The sequence below is a fragment of the Gigantopelta aegis genome, chromosome 10 (genome assembly GCF_016097555.1).
Source record: "Gigantopelta aegis isolate Gae_Host chromosome 10, Gae_host_genome, whole genome shotgun sequence".
Classification (NCBI taxonomy): Eukaryota; Metazoa; Mollusca; class Gastropoda; order Neomphalida; family Peltospiridae; genus Gigantopelta; species Gigantopelta aegis.
In genome coordinates, this window is record NC_054708.1 from 70,373,648 (window position 1) to 70,400,678 (window position 27,031).

The 27,031-nt window shown below is 36.3% G+C and overlaps 1 protein-coding gene across 1 annotated transcript; it reads right to left on the bottom strand.

The window, feature by feature from the left end:
• Positions 1-1,278: 1,278 nt before the first annotated feature.
• LOC121382646 (tetraspanin-33-like) lies at positions 1,279-27,031 on the bottom strand. Its single transcript, XM_041512178.1, has 7 exons — positions 26,462-27,031; positions 11,041-11,241; positions 9,838-10,014; positions 9,002-9,139; positions 7,177-7,224; positions 3,529-3,645; positions 1,279-2,466 (listed from the first exon to the last, which is right to left on the bottom strand). Exons 1-7 carry the CDS (start codon positions 26,594-26,596, stop codon positions 2,404-2,406), a joined length of 879 nt encoding a protein of 292 aa, XP_041368112.1. The 5' UTR covers positions 26,597-27,031; the 3' UTR covers positions 1,279-2,403.

The window sequence follows — 27,031 nt, forward strand, 5'->3', positions numbered from 1 at the left end:
CATTTTTCTCTTTCAAAACCATTTTTCCTGTGATAGTTTTGTTGTTCACATCCACCTTGTGCATGCTCTGTTTTAACTGTTCTATGAATATGAATATACTTTTTTTTTTCTTTTTCTTTTTTTTAAACTCAGCAATATGACCACTACAGCAGTATCATATCAGTTATTACAATTTAAAATAAGACATCAAACCCAATTTCAGTTTTAAATGTTATTTAAATTCCTGTTAGCATAAAGAATAACAACAATAATAAATAGTATTAAAAAAATATGAAAAAAATAAAAATAAAAATCCAAAAGCTCTTGCACCTTTTCACAAACAAATTGTATGCAATATTCTTATATATACTCTTCAAAAAAAGTAAGGGAACCTAAAATATTAATGTTAATATAAACTATTAGACAGAACATACGTTTTGACCACAGACATCTTAGTAAAGAACACAGTGAAACACATTCCATAGTTTGCACATGCATCACACAGATGCCCCGTACGAGTACTTGGTGTGTCATTTTCGATTTTGACAATTTCCAGGAAGGTCCATTAATCACTGTGGAACATTATTTCTGTCAATCTTTTTCATTCCGTTATTGTTTTGTTTTTAGTCATTTTTATTGTTTGAATTTGCAATTTACTGATAAAAAAACGTCAAATTTCACTTCTGACCCCCAATCGTCCTTCCAAGATCTTTGGTGGTCATAAAACCTACTGTAATACTGAATTACCGGTTGTAATCTTTGCCCAATTAATTCACTATTATCATATAACCATTCCCCACAGCTAATATACGTTACAATTTTGGCAATTGTAAATTGTTATTAGTGTTCCCCTACGTGTTTTTGAAGAGTATAATATTCAACATAAATAATAATGGCACGGGAGTATTATTCATACAGCAGTCGGAGTATATGTTTAGAACATCATGTGCTCTTGTTTTAAACAGTTTTCGTAAAATGTATCAAGAAAAGTCACACTAACACTTCTCCAAATAATCAAAGAAAGAAAGAAAGAAATGTTTTATTTAATGATGCACTCAACACATTTTATTTATAGTTATATGGTGTCAGACATATGGTTAAGGACCACACAGATTTTTGAGAGGAAACCCGCCGTCGCCACTACATGAGCTATTCTTTCCGATTAGCAGCAAGGGATCTTTTATTTGCGCTTCCCACAGGCAGGATAGCACAAACCATGGCCTTTGTTGAACCAGTTATGGATCACTGGTCAGTGCAAGTGGTTTACACCTACCCATTGAGCCTTGTGGAGCACTCACTCAGGGTTTGGAGTTGGTATCTGGATTAAAAAGCCCATGCCTCGACTGGGATCTGAACCCATTACCTACCAGCCTGTAGACCGATGGCCTAACCACGACACCACCGAGGCCGGTCACCAAATAATCAAATGCAGATAAAACTGACTTGTAATAATCATTCGTTAGCCATAACACTGATTTCACGGTACAGGATTGCACTACCGTTGATACATGCACACAAAACAAACTGCACACTACCATATTTCTAATTTGCAACACAGTATCCCACTCGGGCATTACAACCGATTTGGTCGCATATGCGACTACTTTTTTTCATTTGGTGACTGAAATATTTCATACTATCTATATAAAAAATAACAGTAGGCACCATCTGGTTCCTAGATGGAAAAGTTAATGAAGTGGGCTGCAGCCTATTTCAAACTAAATATTACTGAACAATAATCAAGATGTATAACAATGTTAGCACAAAGGCCACATGATTTGTTGAAAATGCTATTTTTGTCTGTTTACAATTCAAAAAGTTACATGATAGGTTACATTCATTCCTGAGATATACTAAATGCATACACAATGACTACACTATATTTTAAAGAGCAAATGATTATACGCTGATCCAATAAATGCAAATATCTCAATAAATATACAATATATTTGATATATACAAGTCAAACTGTATTATTTTGAATTCCAATAGTTTTAATAAACAAACAACACTGTTAAACCATTCTGCATTGCAAATTCCATAAAAAAAATTTTTTTTAAGAAAAGCTAAATCTTTTAATTAATAAATATCTGAGAAAAACACAAACAATGTTAACAAACCAACAAACATTATTTACAAAACTTGAAAACGGGATATGTTATATTAATGCCATCATATATACAAATAATATGGGAAATGTGAACATTTCATTTCAAATTAAAACCAAACAAATGCAAATAAAGTTATTCACCAGACACAAATACTCTGCACACAAATACCCTGTAAATAAATCTCTGTTAATTAATTAGTGTCTAAAGACCGGTCACAGAACACAAACATATCATCTCTTAATATGTAAAGTAATTCCAATACGTCAGTATTAGGAGTATTGGTTGGTCTCACGTGGAATGAATGTCTTCAGTTTTACAATCCCATTTGGTCTCTGATTTGACTCTCCAATTTTCGGGCCAGATAAACAGCAAGTAACTGAAACATGAAAGAACAAAAGGAAAGAAATGTTTCTTTAAGGATACCCAAGCACATTTTAAACTATGGCTATTTGGTCTGTAATATACTTTTATTTTGACACTTGGTTGAGAAAGAATTTGTTTGTTTTGTTTAACGACACTACTAGAGCACACTGATTTTGTTTATCCTCGGCTATTAGATGTCAAACATTTGATAATTCTGACTTGGGATCATCAGAGGAAACCCACATTTTTCCATTAGTAGCAAGGGATCTTTTATATACACCACCCCCAGACAGAATAGCATATACCACAACCTTTGATGTACCAGTCGTGGTGCATTGGCTGGAATGAGAAAGAACCCAATGGGCTCACCAACGGTGATCGATCCTACCATCCTAAACCATCAGTCGAGTGCTTTACCACTGGGCTATGTCCCGTCCCTGGTTGAGAGAGAGAGAGAGAGAGAGAGACACAGAGAGACACAGAGAGAGAGAGAGAGAGAGAGAGAGAGAGAGAGAGAGAGAGAGAGAGAGAGAGAGAGAGAGAGAGAGAGAGAGAGAGAGAGAGAGAGAGAGAGAGAGAGAGACAGAGAGACACAGAGAGACACAGAGAGACAGAGAGAGAGAGAGAGTTCAAACATTTGGTAATTCTGACATAGTCTTATAGAAGAAACGCTACATTATTCCATTATTAGTAGCAAGGGATCTTTTATATGCAACATCCTATAGACAGGATAGCACATACCATGGCCTTTTATGTACCAGTCGTGTTGCACTGGCTGGAACAAAGGAAGGAAATGGTTTATTTAACGACACACTCAACACATTTTATTTACGGTAATATGGTGTCAGACATATGGTTCAGGACCACACAGATATTGAGAGAGGAAACCCGCTGTCGCCACTTCATGGGCTACTCTTTTTGATTAGCAGCAAGGGATCTTTTATATGCACCACCCCCATACAGGATAGCACATACCACAGTCTTTGAAGTACCAGTCGTAGTGAACTGGCTGGAACGAGAACACAAATATGAATAAGAATAGGAAATAAGGTTTAAAAAAACAAAATCAAATTACCTGTGGAAAGATAACAGCTAAAACAATTCCACCCATAAAAGGTAAGTTCTCCTTTCCTAATATCAGCATTTTATCTATACATCCGATTGTATGGATTTGTTTTTTGGCTGCTGAATTCTGCAATAAAGAAATCAGTAATAACAAATGGAGAGGAAGGTTTGAATCAGTTCCTGGATTGGCTTTAAATGTAGTTTTTTTGTTTTTTATTTAATGACGCACTCAACACATTTTATTTACGGTTATATGGCATCAGACATATTGAAGGAGGAAACCTGCTGTCGCCACTTCATGGGCTACTCTTTTCAATTGGCAGCAAGCGATCTTTTATATGCACCATCCCATAGACAGGATAGCACATACCATGGCCTTTGATGTACCAGTCGTGGTGCACTGGTTGAAGCGAGAAATAGCCCAATGGGCCCACTGACGGGGATCGATCCCAAACCAACCGCGCGCTTTACCACAGGGACTACGTCTCGCCCCTGGAAAGGCTTTTATTAAGCCTTGAAAATCAACACTAAGTTTAGTTAAGCTACAAACCTGTAATGCATTTCGATAAAGTTACAATATATACTGAAACAAGTGTCTGTTAATTTAAAATGGGGAATTAACCTCTAAAAATTTACTAGAGCTCATTTCCATAACCGTAACTTCTCAAAGGTTTTAAAATATGAAAAATGCATTACGTAGTATTAGAAACACCAGGAAAAGAAAAAAGAAATGTTTTATTTAACGACGCACTCAACATATTTTATTTACGGTTATATGACGTCAGACATATGGTTAAGGACCACACAGATTTGGAGAGGAAACCCACTGTCACCACTACATGGGCTACTCTTCCGATTAGCAGCAAGGGATCTTTTATTTGCGCTTCCCACAGGCAGGATAGCACAAACCATGGCCTTTGTTGAACCAGTTATGGATCACTGGTCAGTGCAAGCGGTTTACACCTACCCATTGAGCCTTGCGGAGCACTCACTCAGGGTTTGGAGTCGGTATCTGGATTAAAAATCCCATGCCTCGACTGGGATCCGAACCCAGTACCTACCAGCCTGTAGACCGATGGCCTACCACGACGCCACCAAGGCCGGTAGAAATACCAGGATGACCATAAACACTTCGGATGCATGGAAATGGATAATGTAAGCAATAAAATCTAAGTATATGATTTCAATTATCAAAAATGTCTAATAGTGAAAATTATGCTGTAATAATGAGCTAGGGTCTGTCATTTTAAAGACTTTACTCAGTACTTCGGTACACCACAGTGGTGCTTAGCAATTTGGAATTGATATGTGCACCTGTCAAGTAAGGGAAATACAGTGTATTGAATGAAATGCATGGTACCATGGAAATATTGGGGGTTTTGGTGGTGGGTTTTGGGGGAGACTAACATTTTTGAGGTATGGGTCAAGTGGATAAAGACTCAATTCTGTGTTGGGACTCTTGAGAAGATTGTGAGGAATGGTGCAAAATGGCTGCACCCTTTATTTATAATAGCTGCCACATTTTAACCATTTTATTAATTTAATATACCAATATACTTGCTGATATTAAGCAATAATACAGGGCTATCAGCTGCCAGTCATCAGGTCGCCAAATGCGACCTAAGTCCTGTTTGGGCGACTTTAAATATTAAAAAATAATGGCATTAGTTGCCCCAAAAATATTATTTAGGCGATCTTCTTTCTATAACATAGAAGCCACTATAAATAATTATTTTGCATATATTTATTCCACATTAAAATCCTGCTCTTTGTTCATAACACTGAACGTATCAGCTTACCGTAATTTGCCAACATCCATTTCTAAACATTGATTAGGTGTAGTCTTGATAAAACAAAAACATCTGATTTCAATATCATGTATGTTGGTATCTTTGCTATCTAAAAGTGTCTTTTCAAATCAATTTTACTTTACTGTAGCATATTTCATATGTTTATTTATACTTAGTAAATAATAATTAAATGTTTTCAATTATTTAAAACAAACATGAAATAAGAATATTTGTGTTTGGGCTACCTAAAGCAAGTTTGGACCACTACAAAGTTAGTGGCCCAGATATTTTATTTTGGGCTACCATACTTTTCTGATGGGTTTCGAGCTCTGATAATGTGTATTAGATATTGATGAACAAGCATATACCTTTAACAACTTGGATATGCGCAATTTAACACACGTTTTAACAGCAGAAAGCCAGGCAACATTTTGTTAACCGAACACCCCCGTCCGAAACAGACGGGAGGGACGGCGCCCTCGAGCCACCCGACTCACCAAACTGGAGCCGCTCCAGTTGGCTTCCATTCACAGGATGGGAAAAGGGGGGAATCGCGACAGCAGAAGCCACCACAGCCTCCTTGCGCATAACCCGTGTTGATGCCACCTCCGCCGTCGGAGATACAGGTGCCTCCGTCAGAGCAGCCTCCCTGACAGGTAACCGATTCTCTGCTTCAGCCAAAATAAAGAACTTTAATGAACCAATGGTGCCGGCTGGCGTCACCAAACCACTAGCAATGCCATCCAAATGGTGGTATGAAGAGGAGGCGTTCTTACGCCTACCACCCTTCCTCGCACGAACAGTGCCCCCGGACTTATCGGAAGCCAGCGGCACCTCCGATTGGAGGACAACCCCTGAGGTTGCCTCCTTGCTATTCTCTCTCTTTTTTTTCCAAACATCCCTCTTCCTGTCCGCCTCCCGGAACTGGCGACGAAATTTCGTCCAAATGGATGAAGGCCATGTCGCACAGACCTCGCACTGATGGTCAAAAGAACAGGCCCTACAGGATCGACACAATAAGTGCGAGTCGAACCGAAGAAGCCGCTTGCTACAGCCAGCTTCGGTACATACAGTCAACCTCGCGGTTGAGCCTGATGAGGATGTGTTAGATATTAAAAAAAAAAAAAATGCATAACCCCAATTATCCCAAAAACAACATATGTCTTGGTAAGAGCTATGAAAAAGAAATAAACAAAATTACACTTTAATAAAACGTTTCACGTGGTACAAAAAACAGAGCTCGTTAAAAGTACGTCCACAATGGAGGACTGCAGAATTGAGAACAATGGTCTGCCCATGCACGGATATGGATATACATCCGGCAAGGGAAGACAATTCTGCAGTGGAGGAGATGACTCAGGTTGTATAGCATAGTTGTTGTGCTAGTACATTAAGTTGAATAAGACTATAATTAAATGTTTTTAATTATTTAAAATAAACCTGAAATAAGAATATTTGTGTTTGGGCTACCTAAAGATATTTATTTTGGGCTACCATACTTTTCTGATGGGTTTCAAGCTCTGATAATGTGTATTAGATATTGATGAACAAGCATATACCTTTAACAACTTGGATATGCGCAATTTAACACACGTTTTAACTGCAGAAGGCCAGGCAACATTTTGTTTGGTATCACGATGTGATTCGCTACACAAATTTCAGCGATTGCTACACAAACACAAAAATTGTAATTGCTACTCAGTTTTCAACTGATCAACAACTGTCACAAACCGAAATTTAAAAAACATAATGTTCCCTGATAGCAACTGTGTAATGAGACCAACCTAACTTATTTTTGAGGGTTCAGTGTTAATGAAATATTAGCTATTCATTTCTTAAAGTTTTAAGCTAAAAACAACAATCCTTACCGATAAGTCTAGCACTTGTCCAGAACAAAACAGGTTTGTTGTTCCTTCCTGAAAAACCCAAAAAAAACCAACCAGAAATGCACATTAGATAAATATTTCACCACCGTATGCATACTTTTTAAATGACCTAACTTTTACCAGGTTCTGCATTTGCTTAATTTTAAGAGCCAAAATTAGATATTATAATTTAATTTAAATTTAATACAAACTTTAATCCAAGCTAAACTGGTTTACACCCCATTCTAACTTCCAAAAATACTTTTTTTTTTTTTTTTTTTTTTTTTAAGTTTAAAAATAAAAATAAACACTTTTTATGTTAAATTTTTATTTTATATTTTTCTATTTAATAGCAATTCACAGATTCAAAATTTCCTAAGTATTTCTCTATTAGTTTGTAAAGACTGACCCAGAGAGTCAAAGTAAGAAGTTTAGGAATTATTAAATCAAAACTCTAGGAGACGTAGACTTTTAAAATTAAAATTTTTAAACATTTATGGTTTAAAAATCTTTTTCCCCCTGAAATAACCCATTATTAATTTGTGAAAAATACAGGATCAATGTACCAAATTTCAGGACATTCAAATCAAACATTTAGAAGAAAAAAAAGTCTTCAAAGGAAAAGTTAACAAACTGATGATGAGGGATGCCAGACAAATCAGTATTAGAAACGTCCCACCAATGAACATCATAGCAGTGCTAAAAAAGCTATACTCGGATTTCCCATACTTAAGACCATACTTAACTGCCCCTCCTCTAAGGGCCCTATGGCTATGGGCAACCTAGGGAGACACCACAGCATCGTAAAGGTCTAAAATTAACGAGCTACTCTCGATTCACTAATATCAAAACCTACATCAGCTCGGCCATTTACCTTTCGACCGACCGTTCAAAATTGCGCCAAATTCCCTCAATCAAAATTGTGCACCCTTTTCTCTTTGGCATTTAACTGCTCCATTCAAATTCCATAGCACCACCACCACCACCACCCGCCTGCTACCGATTTGATCGGGCTGCTGCTGCTCCTCCCTTGCACCTGCCAGTGCAGGCGGTCCCTCCTCTCCCCTCCCCCCACCTTTCCTGTCATTGGTGGGCCCATTGGGCTATTTCTTATTCCAGCCAGTGCATCACGACTGGTATATCAACGGTTGTGGTATGCGATATCCTGTGTGTGGGATGGTGCATATAAAAGAAGGAAGGAAGGAAATGTTTTATTTAACGACACACTCGACACATTTTATTTATTTACGGTTATATGGTTAAGGACCACACAGATATAGAGAGGAAACCAACTGTCGCGCCTTCATGGGCTACTCTTTCTGATAAGCAGCAAGGGATCTTTTATATGCATCATCCCACAGACAGGATAGTACATACCACAGCCTTTGTTACACCAGTTGTGGAGCACTGGCTGGAACGAGAAACAGCCCAATGGGGCTACCAGCTGGGATTGATCCTAAACTGACCGTGCATCAAGCGAGTGCTTTACTACTGGGCTACATCCCGCCCCTCATATAAAAGAGCCCTTGCTACTAATGGAAAAATGTAGCGGGTTTCCTCTCTATGACTGTGTCAAAATGACCATGTTTGACATCCAATAGTCGACGATTAACAAATCAATGTTCTCTAGTGGTGTCATTCAACAAAACAAACTTTCTTCATATCTGATTGGCTTTTTTTTTAAATTTCAAATAAAACTTTGTCTTCTCCAAAGAGGTATTTTCCGTATTTAAGTCTGGGGCTTAAATACGAAAAATCCCGATAATAGGCAAACATATTTTACACTTGGTAATATAAAGTTGCTATAATGGTCAATCGCTACACTTACACTGATTGTAAACTGGTTAATGCAGCAGGAATGTGGAACCATACACTTGAGAGCACTTCTGTTTTTCTCTGTACAGTTGTAGTATTTGTTTGTATTCCAGTCTAAGTAACCCTCTTCAGTGACACCACAACATTCTATCTGCAGTACAAACAGAAATTACACCAGTGAGTATTTTTTACCCCATTCCACCCCCAACTGCCATCTCTCCCAAATTGTTCTGTAACCTAAGGTACGGTAATATATTAGTCCAGGAACTAAAAACAAATGTATTGTTACTACATAATTTAATTATTTTATTTTTATTTTTTATTAGCAGCATGAGGTAGCTTAGGGGATACATGACTTAAAGAGGACTGGCTGAGTGGTAAAGAGCACATATCTGAGGGGGTCAAATGAACATGACTTAAAGAGGACTGGCCAAGTGGTAGAGAGCACTTATCTGAGGGGGTCAAATGAACAGGACTTAAAGAGGACTGGCTGAGTTGTAGAGAGCACTTATCTGAGGGGGTCAAATGAACATGACTTAAAGTGGACTGGCTGAGTTGTAGAGAGCACTTATCTGAGGGGGTCAAATGAACATGACTTAAAGTGGACTGGCTGAGTTGTAGAGAGCACTTACCTGAGGGGGTCAAAAGAACATGACTGGCTGAGTGGTAAAGACAACACTTAAAGTCATCTAAGGGGATCAAATGAACAAAACTGAAAAGAGGACTGACTCCTTACATTATAATATTCTCTTTAGATGAATTTGTATTGAGTTACAGTCAATGACATGTGCCTAGGATATCATGGAAAGCAGTCACATTGTTTTTTAATGCCTCCCATCTTATACTCACATTTTCTTGGATAAAGTCAATAAAATCCTTGACGTCTGGATCCTCTTTGTCATATCGTGAAATTAAATTTTTATTCAATCCACCAGTAACTATCTCCTTGGTCTTGCTGCGGAACAAAAATGCCATAATACAAACAGTCAATTCCAGGAAAAGTATGATGAAGATGATGATATAGTACTGCAAGAGAAGGAAGTTAGTGTTCAAATTTTAAGAAAAATAAATACAACACTGCCTTAGTCTATAATACTAGCATGTATGAAAATCAAAACTGACTCAAAATTAATATTTTCTTTTTAAATCAGATCTACAGTCTTGACATACAGCTTTTTCACAATAAAAGGACCAAATCGTGATTTGGTATGTTATGCTATCCTCCATCAAAAATATTGTGGCCCTGCAACACATCACTGTTTGGCTTGTGTTGGTTCATATGGGTCACCCCTAACTGTGTAGAGTAGTCGGAGTATTTCAAGTCTCTCATTTCAGTAAAAAGTGTACATTAGTGGGTCAAATTATGGTACTTTTTGTCACCATAGATTTCCATTTTAATTTTCACTGAAATCATCCCTTTGTTGCAAAAATGTATTGAACATGTTTTATGTTAAAATGACAGTGGTTTGCAGACAATTCATTTCTTTATAAATGGACAGTTATTTTATAAAAATTGGTCATTAGGTTCAAACGTTATTGCAATTTATGTAAATGTACTAGTGTTTTGCTTTTTTCAAATTCCATCGATATATACGTTATATGGACCTAGTCTTCAAAAACACCCACATTCATGATATATAAAATAAACATAAACATAAACAAGTTCTAATTCTTCCAAAATAACTAAACAAGCCATCAAAATGCACATAGCCAAGATTAGTGGAAATGGTGTTGCTTATCAAAATTACATAATTTAGCAAGACGTCATTAGGCAATTACCGGATTCAAATAATTGTGAATGAATGTAAAAACATTAAGTTTATAACATGCATTAAGATACACATCTACGGATTCAACTATAAATCAGGTTTCAATAACTTTTAGACTTAAAAGGTTTGTGAAAAAAAATATTACCTTTAGTGCAAAAGTTGAAGCTGTCACGACCACTGGCAGGAAAATAACGCTTACATCTCATCTTCTGACTTTGTCGACCCACAACAAAAATATCCATGGTATTAAGAATAGCATATTTTTAATATTATTTATACTTACAAATTTTAAAAGGCATATGTTTTCCCGTAAAGCACCAAGACATCCAGCAAATCCAAGGATCCAAATAGTTAATCCCAAGACGAGGAAAATGATAGACAGATCAAAGAAGACATCGTAGATGTGCTGGATCTGCACGTGGTAGTATTTATTCTTCTCTATATATGCCCAAATCCCAGTACCAACCATGACACCACCAATTAACTGCAAGATTAAAGTACACATCATGCAGTTTATGTCACAAAAACAGTAATCAGACTAACAGGGTTTCTGCCAGAGGATAAGCGGGGTAAAATTAAGTACACTAAAATCTTGGAAGTTAATGGAAGGAAATGATTTATTTAACGACACACTCAACACATTTTATTAGGAAATGTTTTATTTAATGACACACTCAACACATTTTATTTACGGTTATATGGCATCGGACATATGGTTAAGGACCACACAGGTATTGAGAGAGGAAATCCGCTGTTGCCACTTCATGGACTACTCTTTTCGATCAGCAGCAAGAGATCTTTTATATGCACCATCCCACAGACAGGATAGTACATACCAAGGCCTTTGTTACACCAGTCGTGGAGCACTGGCTGGAACGAGAAACAGCCCAATGGGGTAATAATATTTAGAAAGATTATAGTGAGAGAACTGCTGTTGAAAATTTATCAAAATACATGAAATGCAGTGTCCAATTTCACTAGATTTATTAGGCTCTCTCTTTGTTTTTATTTAACGACCCTCAAATGATTTTCTGTCAGAAAGCCTGATTAGTGGTGCTCCAGTGACCAATTATAATCAAAAACTGATTGGTTTGGCTCAACCAATTTGATAATTGATTATAAAAATCTGTTATCGATTGTGCATAAAAATGTTAACTGTCCAGGGCATCTAGAATTTTATTTTTTAAATCCACTAGCCATGGGATCAGTAATTAATTTTTTTTAGTAGCCACAATAAAAAATTCACTAGCCCTACTTTACTTAAGTTTATACAATTTTACTAAATAATAGTAATAATAAGATGTATTGCCTAAAGGAGATAGAGCTTAAACACATTAACATTAGGGGTTGGAGTGGGTTCAGTATATTAATATTTACAAAATAGACTTAACAGCAACATTTGACAATTTAGTTTTTTGCTAGCCGTCAGGTATTTACTAGATCTATTCTAGATCCCGGTGAACACAACAACAGGAAGGAAATGTTTTATTTAACGACGCACTCAACACATTTTAATTACAGTTATATGGCGTCAGACATTTTGTTAAGGACCACACATATACTGAGAGAGGATACCCCCTGTCGCCACTTCATAGGCTACTCTTTTCAATTAGCAGCATGGGATCTTTTATATGTACCATCCCACAGACAGGACAGTACATACCACAGCCTTTGTTACACCAGTTGTGGAGCACTGGCTGGAGCGAGAAATAGCCCAATGGGTCAAAATTCAAATCCTTGTTATGTTTATAACATTCTAACTTATTGTGTAATCGAAAGTTGATTTGTTGGTCGGATTTCATCCAATTATTAATCAATGATTGATGATGACATTCTAACTGATTTCCAACACTTAAATCACAGTTACTTACAAGCTTATGAAATTGGCAAGCACCATGTACACTGAACAACAAAGGCAATGTGAAAATTAATTTTATTTTATTTTATTATTTTAAAAATTTCAGTTTCAATTTCATACGGCCTAAAAAAAATATGTATTGTGTGTTTCCTAATTTTATGTAGTGACCCTGAAATTTTTTTATGCAAAAAACACAACCAAAAACCCATCTAAAATCACAATCCCTGATTTTTTTTGGCAATTAGCAAACTAAATTCGGAACACCTTGGTCGATTAAATTTTTTTTTTTTTAGCACCGTTAGCGATGCGGACCATCACGCATGTATCGTCACACCGCGTGTTCGTGACAGCAGCTGCGATCTGGACGATGGCACGCGCACAGCTGCTGCAGACTGGTTTTTATTGTCACTCCGCAGATAGCGCGGCTCATTGAGTGGTGTGGAGAGCGTTGGAAAATTGTGGACATGACACCGTTCAGATAGCGCATTTTTTTCAAGGATGTAACCTGAAACACACATATTTGGTTTTAGGCCTAACTTTTGTCTCTGTTAAAATTAACAATAATTTGCAGACATTTTAGGTTTATTTTGATGGTCTATTTAAGGAATTAATATTAACATAAAAAAAAAATATATATATATATATATATATATATATATATATATATATATATATATATATATATATATAACTGTTTTTGTTTTTTAAATTCACATGTTTTTTTGTTATTCAGTTCACTTGGAGTAAAGTCAAAACAAATACAATATTACACTTTATGACCATTGACCATGACAGGCCTAGCAGTATCTGGTGCTCTATAATGTCTCTAATGGCAGGCCTAGCAGTATCTGGTGCTCTATAATGTTTCTAATGGCAGGCCTAGCAGTATCTGGTGCTCTATAATGTTTCTAATGGCAGGCCTAGCAGTATCTGGTGCTCTATAATGTCTCTAATGGCAGGCCTAGCAGTATCTGGTGCTCTATAATGTCTCTAATGGCAGGCCCGGCAGTATCTGGTGCTCTATAATGTCTCTAATGGCAGGCCCGGCAGTATCTGGTGATCTATAATGCCTCTAATGGCAGGTCCGGCAGTATCTGGTGCTCTATAATGCCTCTAATGGCAGGCCCGGCAGTATCTGGTGCTCTATAATGCCTGTAATGGCAGGCCCGGCAGTATTTTGTGATCTATAATGCCTCTAATGGTAGGCGTAGCAGTATTTGGTGATCTATAATGCCTCTAATGGCAGGCCCGGCAGTATTTGGTGATCTATAATGCCTCTAATGGCAGGCGTAGCAGTATTTGGTGATCTATAATGCCTCTAATAATAGGCCTAGCAGTATTTGGTGATCTATAATGCCTCTAATGGCAGGTGTAGCAGTATTTGGTGATCTATAATGCCTCTAATAATAGGCCTAACAGTATTTGGTGATCTATAATGCCTCTAATGGCAGGCGTAGCAGTATTTGGTGATCTATAATGTCTCTAATAACAGGCCTAGCAGTATTTGGTGATCTATAATGCCTCTAATGGCAGGCGTAGCAGTATTTGGTGCTCTATAATGCCTCTAATGGCAGGTGTAGCAGTATTTGGTGATCTATAATGTCTCTAACAACAGGCCTAGCAGTATTTGGTGATCTATAATGCCTCTAATGGCAGGCGTAGCAGTATTTGGTGATCTATAATGTCTCTAATGGCAGGCGTAGCAGTATTTGGTGATCTATAATGCCTCTAATGGCAGGCGTAGCAGTATTTGGTGATCTATAATGCCTCTAATGGCAGGCATAGCAGTATTTGGTGATCTATAATGCCTCTAATAACAGGCGTAGCAGTATTTGGTGATCTATAATGCCTCTAATAACAGGCCTAGCAGTATTTGGTGATCTATAATGCCTCTAATGGCAGGTGTAGCAGTATTTGGTGCTCTATAATGCCTCTAATGGCAGGCCCAGCAGTATTTGGTGATCTATAATGTCTCTAATGGCAGGCGTAGCAGTATTTGGTGATCTATAATGCCTCTAATGGCAGGCGTAGCAGTATTTGGTGATCTATAATGCCTCTAATGGCAGGCGTAGCAGTATTTGGTGATCTATAATGCCTCTAATGGCAGGTGTAGCAGTATTTGGTGCTCTATAATGCCTCTAATGGCAGGTGTAGCAGTATTTGGTGATCTATAATGCCTCTAATAACAGGCCTAGCAGTATTTGGTGATCTATAATGCCTCTAATGGCAGGCGTAGCAGTATTTGGTGATCTATAATGCCTCTAATGGCAGGCGTAGCAGTATTTGGTGCTCTATAATGCCTCTAATGGCAGGCCCGGCAGTATTTGGTGCTCTATAATGCCTCTAATGGCAGGCCCGGCAGTATTTGGTGATCTATAATGCCTCTAATGGCAGGCCCGGCAGTATTTGGTTCTCTATAATGCCTCTAATGGCAGGCCCGGCAGTATTTGGTGATCTATAATGCCTCTAATGGCAGGCCCGGCAGTATTTGGTTCTCTATAATGTCTCTAATGGCAGGCGTAGCAGTATTTGGTGCTCTATAATGTCTCTAATGGCAGGCGTAGCAGTATTTGGTGATCTATAATGCCTCTAATAACAGGCCTAGCAGTATTTGGTGATCTATAATGCCTCTAATGGCAGGTGTAGCAGTATTTGGTGCTCTATAATGCCTCTAATGGCAGGTGTAGCAGTATTTGGTGATCTATAATGCCTTTAATAACAGGCCTAGCAGTATTTGGTGATCTATAATGCCTCTAATGGCAGTATTTGGTGATCTATAATGCCTCTAATGGCAGGCGTAGCAGTATTTGGTGCTCTATAATGCCTCTAATGGCAGGCCCGGCAGTATTTGGTGATCTATAATGCCTCTAATGGCAGGCCCGGCAGTATTTGGTTCTCTATAATGTCTCTAATGGCAGGCGTAGCAGTATTTGGTGCTCTATAATGTCTCTAATGGCAGGCGTAGCAGTATTTGGTGCTCTATAATGCCTCTAATAACAGGCCTAGCAGTATTTGGTGATCTTTAATGTGTCTAATGGCAGGCCCAGCAGTATTCGGTTCTCTATCAATGCCTCTAATGGCAGGCCTAGCAGTATTTGGTGCTCTTTAATGCCTCTAATGGCACGCCTAGCAGCATTCGGATCTCTATCAATTCCTTTAAAGTCAGCTGAACTCTAAACTTTGAATTTTAACCCAGTGAGATGCTTTCTGGTTATTAGTAAAAGCTTACACACATTAAAAAATAATATTCTGGTTACAAAATTGGTAAATTGTGTTTGAAAATGTGTTAAAATATTGGCTCATAGCATTCACATGTAGTTGTGAAAATAGCATTTTCAGAGCTAGTTCTGGGTTAGCACAAGGTTTCCCCAAATTAGCTATTGAACTTCAAAAATGGCAGAAAACCAGCTATTTTCTAATAAAATGTAATTAAAATTCGCAATTGTTTTTTGTTTTTTTTTTTTTTAAATCCCACTGCCCCCTTTCCTTTCTCTCCTTTGAATTCCATCTCATTTGAACATTTCTTCTCGATCTGGCAACTCCTCCTATCTTTCAACTTCTTTCGCTGTCCACCTCCACATCCCAGTCTTTGTTTCTCCAACCGCAACAGGTGCTTGTTTCTTGTGGCTATCTGTGCTACACACCTGCCATTCCCCATCAGCTTTTAGCTGTGGACTTAGTCTGACCACTTCGGGGAGTGTTCAGTAGTTACTTCTGGCATTGTTAAGAGGCACTTGTAACCACTTACTATGCACCCCTACTACCGGCGGTTGTTAGTGCTGTGGGTCAGACCAGCTTTATTAGTGGCAGAGGACGAGGATGCCAGGTGGGTGCAGGGAAATACACAGACTGCACCTGTGGAGGTAGTTGAGACAGGTAGGTGATGGTGTGGACAGATCAAAAGACAAAGTCGGAGGAAACTGACAAAAAGGGTCGAAACAGATTAAAATCGTGGGTGAAATTGGAAAGTTTTTTTATATTAAGATAATGAGAATGATAGGCTCCAGTGAGGTACATTATATACCCATCAAAAGTAGGTCATGGTGACCTAGTTATGATATGCAACAAATCACCATCCCAAATTGTACTTGCATGTAAGGTTTGCTGATAAGGAAGATATGGCCTGGACAAAGATTTCCGTTAATGTGCAGTAATGCATAAAACGTAGGTGATGGTGAGCTAGTTATGGTACGCGACATACCGCCATCCCATGTTGTACTTGCATGCAAGGTTTGATGTGTTGATAAAGAAGGTATGGCCTGGATAAAGATTTCCATTCATTATGTGCAGTAATGCATTAAGCAAGGAAATGTTTTATTTAACGATGCACTCAACATATTTTATTTACGGTTATATGGCGTCAGACATGGTTAAGGACCACACAGGTATTGAGAGGAAACCTGCTGTCGCCACTTCATAGACTACTCTTTTCAATTAGCAGCAAGGGATCTTTTATATGCACCATCCCCCTGAAAAGTAGATGGTGGTGAGCTAGTTATCAGAGGCGGATCTAGGGGTTTCACTGTATCTAGGTAATACAGTGAAACCTCTCAAAATGGGACCCTCTGTAAACTGGAATTCCCTCAAAACCGGACATTTTTCATGGTCCTTTTTAAAATATATGTGCAGAAGAGAACCTCTCTAAACTGGATACCTCTTAAAACCAGACATTTTACTTGGTCCAGATGGTGTCCGGTTTAGAGAAGTTTCACACTATGTAACACATTAGCAATTTGTAAGAATTTAAAGTAGCATCACTGACATGCAAACATGATGATGGTTTGCATGTAACTGTATATATCATTCCACTTGGTTCCAGTTATTTTTAAAAAAATGAAATATAGCACTTTTTAATAAATATGACAAATATAATAATTAACGTTTTAAAAATTATTTTTCTGTTAAAATTGGTGGAAAAAAACTGCATAACTTTATAAATTAATTATCAAGTTGTGGGATGGAAAAGAATATGTTTTACTAACAAACGTAGCAGAATAAATTACAATGTTTGTACTGGCATAGTTTTAATTTGTTGAGTAAAATGATAAATTATAAGATATCTTATTAATTGAAGTATTACTTCAAATGGCCCATGCATGCATGATAACAAGATTTATGTACCGGTACATCAAAATAATGTGATGAAAATTATTTGTTTTATGATAAAATTTATTAATTAAGCACAATTCATGTTTGTGAGGATTATTTTGTGTTAAAAATTTTTCAACAAAAAGTCTTCATTTTTATGAATGGACACTAAACTTCTCTAAAACAAGCAGTAAAACATTTATTGAAGTTACCAGTAAATTACTAGCGGTTAAAGGAACAGTCCTGAGTTTACAACCATTGTAAAATGTTTCCGACCAATAGAGCCTTTTTGATGATGTAACATACAAATTAAATATATTTTCTTATTTAAAATATCAGTATTGTATTTACAAGGTGTTTGTTGTTGTCCTAATGCTTGTAGTAACCCAGACGAGATTTTACCTCCCAATAATTTCGTACGTACGAAAAAATATATATCACAAATTTCGTATGTACGAAAAAATATATATCACAAAATATACGATCACAAACACATTCGATATACAGACACTGGTATTCTAAACAAGAAAATGTATTAAGTATGAAATAGTAGTCTCCAATAAGGCTCTGTTATCCAGGGCATAAAATTTGGCATGAACGATTTTGTCGTTTGTCTGTCGGTTATGCAAAACCAATATCAACATAAACGATGGATCGTTCATGCAAAAGCTGTAATCGTTCATCAGAAAATCTTTAACAAAAATTATCTTTGTTTTTGGAAAAAAATAAACCTACATTTCCGGTGTGCGAAAGATACAATGTATCCATGTACTTTCCTTATAAAATGCTACCTGCGTTAACACGCCACTGACATATTTACAATTAACGGTAGTGTGCTGAAATTCTCAGTCTTGATGTCCCGATATTCAATGCTTGAAGCACGTCACAGAACATTTATGGGTAGTTTCTTAAAATATTATATTATATTATATACCGATGCAATTTAATGACACTGATGAAAACAAAATATGTTAAACAAATTAGAGACGGGTGTCATGAAAATTATATCTATTAATAGCAAACACGATGTTATTCTAGCGACTATACATAGTGTCGGAAAAAATTACCGCTAATATTAACTTTGTGACTGTCAAAGCATACCCGGACATAGCCTCATCTGGCTCACGCGAAGGTACCTGTGCAGCTACCATTAGATTGATTTAGTTTAAAACCCATTTTACCTCTCACAAGAGCATGTACCATGCATTACGAAAATGCACCGCAGTGCGTGAGATCTTGTGCCACAGTCACGGGAAAATCGTGTTCTCATTACTATGAAGAGCATTTTACAGAATTTTTAACTTCTAACGAATCGAAACTGACGTTGATAAATTTTGGCTAAATTACAACAGATAATACTTGTTTAAGCCTAAATTGAAATTGATTAAATATGTTTGGGTTTTTTTAAATAATTAAAATCTTCTCCAAAAGAGGTCAAAAAAGATTCTGCCATGGGTCAATTTTCGTGGGTGTCGGGTTAGGACAAACAAACTAATTTTTATTTTCGCCTGGTAGCTTTTAAGTTTGTCCTTGCATATAAAAAGTATATTTTCATATTTATGATAGGAGAAAAGCTACGAAATTGCACTCTTCAAATGCTTATGGGGGGGGGGAGGAGAGGAGGAGGGAGAGAATCGCACCCCTCAAAAAATGCAGAGGGGGAAATCGCACCCCTCAAAATAATCAGAATTAGAGGCAAGAGACCGAGAGGAATTGCACCCATGAACATGATTAAGTTTGAGGAGTAATTTAGATATCTTATAGTCCATGGGCCAGATACCGACCCCCCCCCCCCCCCCCCCCCCAAGGGATTTTTGGAGACAAGTATTTTTAGATACCTCATTATATATGAATTTAATACTTGCTTGTCTGCAGCAAAAAATTTGGCGGATTAAAAAAATATCCCCATTTGAATAGGGGATAGTGTGTCCAAAAAACACTATATTGAAAAATTAAATATAGTGATAAAGTTGTCATCCATATAAATTGTTAACAGATATAAGGCCAAAATTAACTATATTCATCCTATACTAGATGTTAATAGTAACAAACCAAATAACAATGCAATATGTGGTATGAATAATGATATACTCATTGGCAAAAGTTAAGCAATGCCTGAAATGCATTATTTTCTATAATTACACATATTTTGGGCTGCTTGAACCTTTTACTATTAAAAATTGCACTGTATTTAATATATTGAGGCAGCATTATTCAAATATGGTTCAGTATATCTGCCTATACTATACTCAACAAAATTAGTTAAGGTCCAATAGATATTTTATATGGGGAAAATACAACTTCTTCCGTTGAAAGTTGTCAGCATTGTGGCATGTTCTTAAACTTAATGACTTAAATAACAATTTTGAGGGAACACAATGATAAAAAACATTCTGAACAAATGTATAACAAATACTTGCCTAATGCTCATTTCAATATTTTTCATAAGTATGTGAAATCCCAGTGTTTTTTGCGTGTATAACCAGTAAAAGTTTACTGAAACAATGTATAGAAGCCATATATATGACCAAAACATGCTAAAATAATATGACAGTAACTAAGAATTATATTATAATATAAGAAAGTTTACTAGCCCTTAATTAATTTTGTTGAGTATACATGTATGTGCATCAATATTATGAATATGTCCCTCTTTACTAAACACCAGTGTTAAAAATTTAAAGCATCAGTTTTGTGTACCTACCATAATTTCTTTTGCATTACATGTACAAGTCATCTATCTCACACAGAAGTTCATCTTATACTAGTCTGTGTTTGTAATATTTTTAGATTTGCCTTTATATTTACATTGTGCTTAACTTATGCTCAAGTGTATATAATTAGTTTCTACATCAAATATTGTCTAGGAAAGTTTTGACTTCCTTTCATATTCCTTTGCATTTTCATGCAATTAAAGTATGTCTGTCATGTTCACAATTTCTGGTATTCTCCTTCTCCAGGCTCTGCTCTGGTTCCCCCATCAGTATGTCCATCAGCTCTCATGGTATCATATCACTATTTCATCTCTGTGTGCCTTCTAAAATTTCTCAGCCATATGACAATTTGGTTGTGGAATAGCCTGGTATGCCTGGCATGACTGATACCAAACAACAACTTAGCAATTTGTTCTCTTTATGTGCATTCTCAGAGCATTCTCAGTGAATACATACATGTAGAGTGGAGAAGGCTGATTTATACTCTACTGTAGTTCAATATTATCATCCTTGGTTTGGCAACAAACATTTCCAGATATTTCTCAAGTCATGATCTTTTTGTATGTTATTCGCACCTGCACTCCCATAGAGAAGGTATATGAAATGATCTGCTTCTTAAATATATGAACATCAATTTTTGCTGAACTTCCATGAGCTAACAAGATTTCAAGGAAGTCTTGGTGTTGCTTGAGAATGTTCAAAACCTCCACTTTTCCATTCTGCATAAAAGCACTGTTGGTATCATAGCCAGTAATGGCAAGCACAGCTGGAATTGCTAGTTGGTGTCTTCCCTACATCCTTAATGATGCTGTGCACATCTATAAGATGCCTCTTGTTGCCAAATTGAGTGTATACAAATGTCTGTATCTGGAATGGTGAACTGGCAGCAATGTACAGACATTGAAGTATAATCTTTGTTTCTGCATTTTCTTGTGCACTTTACAACACCTTCAGACATGGTTTGCGTTTGAAACATGTACTTTGTCTCACAAATAGAATCCTCTTCCCAAGAAGCTGAGGGCAGAGTTTTCTTTTTTTTCATTTAAATGGTCTTCTAGTCTCTTAAGACCTTTGTAGGGATTCCTTAGATCAAGTGTGGCTTGGAAGAACCCCTTTCACATGAGAAATTTAGTGCCAAACCACGAATGCTGTTGTTATGCTACTGTGGATTAGTTGCAAACCTTCCATCCAGTAGATATTCCCTGAAAATATGCTGTACCAATAGATCAAACTGGAAGAGAGCAAATTGCCATGGTCTCATATGGTATTAGTCATATCACGAAGTCCAGGGTATTCCTCAACCACATAGAAATGGCTGAGAAATGTCCAAAGAAATACTGAAGCTGAACTGGATGGTTTGTGATCTGATAACAAGAGCTGTTGACATACTGAGGGAGAAACAAGAGCAAAGGCCCAGAGGACAAAATAAGTATTACAGATATTGTTAACATAATAGACATTATATCTGAGTCAGATGATAAGACTGAAATAGGAAAGAAAGTCAAGTACTAGATATGCCTGATGACTATATCTGATGTCAATTATATAAACCTAAGCATAAATTAAACACAATTTAAATACAAATATGTTTTTAAAAATAGTACAAGCTTCTGTGAGATAGATGAATTGTAAATGTTTTAACACACGTCGAGGAAAGGTATTTATAATTGGTTGGTATTAAGAACAGAGGGACATCTTCATAAATTTGTGAACATAGTATATAAACTCCATATACTTAACCATATTTGAATAATGAAGCCTCAATATGTTATAGAAAAAAGCCAGGTCAATTTGTTTTTTTAATAATAAAAGCTTCAGGCAATCCTAAGTATGTGTATACATAGAAATTAATACATTTCTGGCATTGCTTACTAGTAACTTATTTTGAGAAGTATATAATTATTCATACCTCATATTATATGGTTTTGTAATTGTTATTAACATCAAGGATGTAGAAATAGAAAATTGTAAACTTCACATATATCATATTTGGGTCACATAAAATGATTGAGAATTGGGAATGAAAGTTAGATTTTTATAGTGCTAGATATTTGCCTGATGACAATATTCTATGTAGATATCAAATATATACACCAAAACATAAGTTAAGCATAATATAAATAGAACTGCAATTCTAAAATATTACAAAAAGCAACAAAAAACCTAGCTATTGTAAGATGAACTGTTGTGAGACAGATAAATTGTATATGTAATGCAGACTTGCCTAGAATGGTACATGTATATGTAAATTCACGTTTTATGTTTGTAAGATGTGTGTAAAATAAAAATATTCAAAATATCCATGTAAATGGTTTATACAGCATGTACTGCACCATATTTAAGTAATGCTGCCTTCAGATATTAAATACAATACAATAATAAAAGGATCAGAATGTTTTAGGTACGGTATGTATATATACACACAAGTAGATAGAGAATTACGTATATCGGGAACTGTGTAACTTTTGCTGGTGAGTATACCCCCGGTACTATATCCATACCACATATATTGCATTGCTTTGTGGTTTGTTGTTATGAACATGTAATTTAGCATGAATAGCATTCATAATTTGGTCTTAAACCTGTTCAAAATATGTCTGGATGTTAACTTGAACATTGCCATGCAGTTTTTTCATATACTATGTTTGTAATACTCAGGATATTTCAAATTCATTGACTCACTATGCTTAGTCAGATGCCAAAAATGTATTATTTTTTGGTGGAATACATTCACCAGTAAGCTTTAAAGTAAAAGCAGTGATATAGTCCAGAATTATTTTCAAATATTTTTGAAAATTATGTGGAACATTCACCTTGATCAGAAATTTGCCCTGTTAAAAATAAATATGGTGCCTACACTCAAACGTGCCCTACAGGCACACTCACCAACAGATTGCCTGCAGACAAGCTGATTTGAATACGTCTATGGATAGGCTTCAAAGATATACTCATCTTGAAAAATCCCTGGGGGGAGGGGGGGCAATAGTGGGCCCACAGTCTATTAAGGGTTAATGTTTTGTGTTTTCAAAATAAATATCCCAATTTAACTAATATGATGGTGATTCTCAAAGATGAAGGAATGGGCCATTGCAGTCTTACACAAGAAAAAGAAATACCATGAACACAATATTTATCGATTTCTTATGTATTATATGCATACCATGTTGCATTACAATTCTGAATCATGATTGCCCATTGGACTACTTCTCGTTCCAGCCAGTGCACCACGACTGGTATATCAAAGGCTGTGGTATGTACTACCCTGTCTGTGGGATGGTGCATATAAAAGATCCCTTGCTGCTAATCAAAAAGAGTAGCCCATGAAGTGGCGACAGCGGGTTTCCTCTCTCAATATTTGTGTGGTCCTTAACCATATACATGTAACCGTAAATAAAATGTGCTGTGTGCATCGTTAAATAAAACCTTTCTTTCTTTCTTTTTTTCTGAATCATGATAATCTGTTGACTATTTATGAATAAGGAATTGAAACTGATTTGTTTGTGCTTATTTTGTTTTATTTAAAACAAGTACAATAATTTTGGTTTTCATCGCAGAATGATATGATTTCTCCATGGACACAAACCTGTAAACTGAATGTAAAAGTGTAACAACCACATGGCACAGGGTTATCACATTTATCATGATATCATAATATACACGTTATGTACATGTACCTGCAAATTCTTTATTTAAAAAAAAAAAAAAAAAAAAAAACCCCGTCATAACAGAGAAAATGTCAACATCTACTGTTTTCTACCCAAATATATCTTACTACAATTTTTATAAATATATTTTTTTACAAACAGCATTAGCTTTCATTTTCGGTGTACTGTAGTTAACATGTCATTTATTATACACTTGAATCATAGCAACCCATTAAACAAAACAAAAAAACAAACAAAAACAAACCTAATGTAAATTTAATTTTAAAATATACATGCTTTACACTCGGTAAATTGGAATTACCGAGTTGAAATTAAATCGGTGTGTTTGTTTCAGGTGCCCGTCAACCGATCACATGTACTTCAAATCTGACTCTACCAAGGTCAATCTTCTTGGCTTTAAATCATGTGGCAGTATCGTGAAACAAAGTAGAAATGTCTGGAGTACATCGCTATGCTATTAACAAAAACAAAACCTGCTTTCCTAAATTTGTTTGTTGTTGGTGTACGCGTTTACTGTGATATCAACATGTATAAACATTATACACATCATTGAATTATCAGTGTAAAATAAATTTTGCGATCATTACCTGCCTTGTACGAAATTAAACAAAACAAAACAAAACCGACGAGATCTTAATAATAAGTGAACTCCTAGCTGATTGGCTCAGTGTAAAGATAACCAACCAATCGTGTTTCAATTTATAAAATGTATTCTAGGAAGTTCATTGTGAACAGAATGGAAAGGTTTGTGGCATTGTGGATTGGATTCAATAAACAATTAAAATGGCAGAGTTAAAAAAAAAAAAATACAAGCGTGATTTGTTCAATTTAGGGGTGCATTATTTCGTGCCCATCAGATTGAGTTGACGGGGGTTGATGGGCATGTTAGCGCTCGCGCCCATCAAAAACAAAGGTCTGTTGCTCGTTTGAATATCGTTGCCCATTAACCTTTTCATTTGTATCTGAATTACTGAAGAAAATCATTCATGTAAACATTAAAACCACACGAACAACATATTGGTTATCTAAAACTTTAAAATGTCATGCCCCGTTATCGCAAACATTTTACAATGGCTGCAAACTCAGGACAGTACCTTTAATTAAATCAAATGTTTCTAGATCTAAAAATAAAAAATAAATAGATCTAGATATTTTAAAATATATATAGTTCATGTAAAACATTATATAGAATTAGTTCACTAAGGATAATACAGAAACAAGTAAAGATCCAATCTAGTGAATTACCTATAGTCCTTCCCATCAGAAAATGTTGTTTTCGTATTGTAGTATGTTACATACTACATGTATGTACTACAACCTATTTATTTCTGAACGGATTGTTTTCTAAATTGCATACAAAAATAGTAGGGGTTTTAAATTGTATTTCCAAAACATTTTTACTTTTTTTCTTACCGAAAAATAAACTAAAATTATTTACAAAACCCCCCAATGTTAATGGAGCTGTTAAGAAACAAAGGATATAAGATCTTTCTGATTTTTAATGTGATCTACACATGGTAACTGACGCCACATGGTAACAAAGTTCAGACCCTCTCAAAACAATAAAAAAAAATAAAAAATTAACTTTCAAATTCCAGCTGAAATATCCCTCATGCCATTGCACACACCCTGCACACACAGTCTACGGAATGAATAAATGTTTAACACACCCCAGCATCAAAATTACAAATTGGCTACTGGGTGTCAAACAAAGGTAAGTATATTAATATCATACAGTATATGGATGCTAAACTGTTGTACTTGGGTTGCGGACATGGTCTATAATCGTACCCATAAAAACAAGGTTTGCTAAAATACTGGGCTAAACAGTTCTGAATGGGCCTTGCATTAGCTGTGACTCAGGTGTGAGCTGTACCACTATATAGTTCATAAATAAATAGCTTGTAGTAAATTCCACAGTATGAATTTTTTTTTATATTGGATGGACTATAGGCTAAATCACAGGCATTGGAAGGTGCCAAAATGGGGGGGGGGGGGGGACGGCCCACACATACACATATGTAAATACATGTATAAATATATTTAAAAAACCCATTGCTGCTGCTAAAAAGTGGGGGGGGGGGCACATACCCTTCCCCCTCCGCTTCCTACGCCAGTGATAAATGTGTCACCCACTGAAACAGAATGACAACACTTTGGTAGGACTTTCCTTTCGCTCTGTCACCTATAAAGAACATTATAAATATTTATCATAAATAGAGTTTAGGGTTAAGGTTAGTGACAGTGCCAACGGAAAGTCCTTCCGTTTAGTGTTCATTTAAAACACATGAAAATGTGTGACGCTTAAAATAAACGTCAAGTAGGGCCTCTAATGACCATGACACCCACACTGCTTCAATTTCATAGGTCGCAACTTACCCAACACAAAAAGTTCATTGCAAATAATAAATATTTTACAACAAGACTGACGACAGAATCCTCGGGGCGTTTATTCTCCCTCGCCCGCGTAATCATTGTTCTTGCTCTCTGTGACCCCCGTTGCACCATAGACATCGTGAAAGTTTTTTTTATAGGTTTTTTTCCCACTTGAACTCACAACACGTCGCGGGAGTTTTCAAACATGCGCATATGTAACCTAACGTGACGCATGTCCGTCTTCTCTCCTGAGTGTAGAGTGGAATGTTTGTACAATACTCGGAAAACTAAAAGTTAAAAAGTTAGTTTGTATTTAACGACATCACTATAGAGTACAGTTGTTTGTTAAAAAATCTGACACTGAATGTCAGACATTTAGTAAAACACATTTTGTAACACGAAAAATTAGAGGGAACTCGCAAATTATTTCCATTAGCAGCGAGATATCTTTTATTGCTCTTTCCAATATACATGATAGCACAGCCTTTGACATAGAAAGAAATGTGAACTATTTAACGATGCACTCAACACATTTTATTTACGGCGTCAGACATGGTTAAGGACCACACAAAT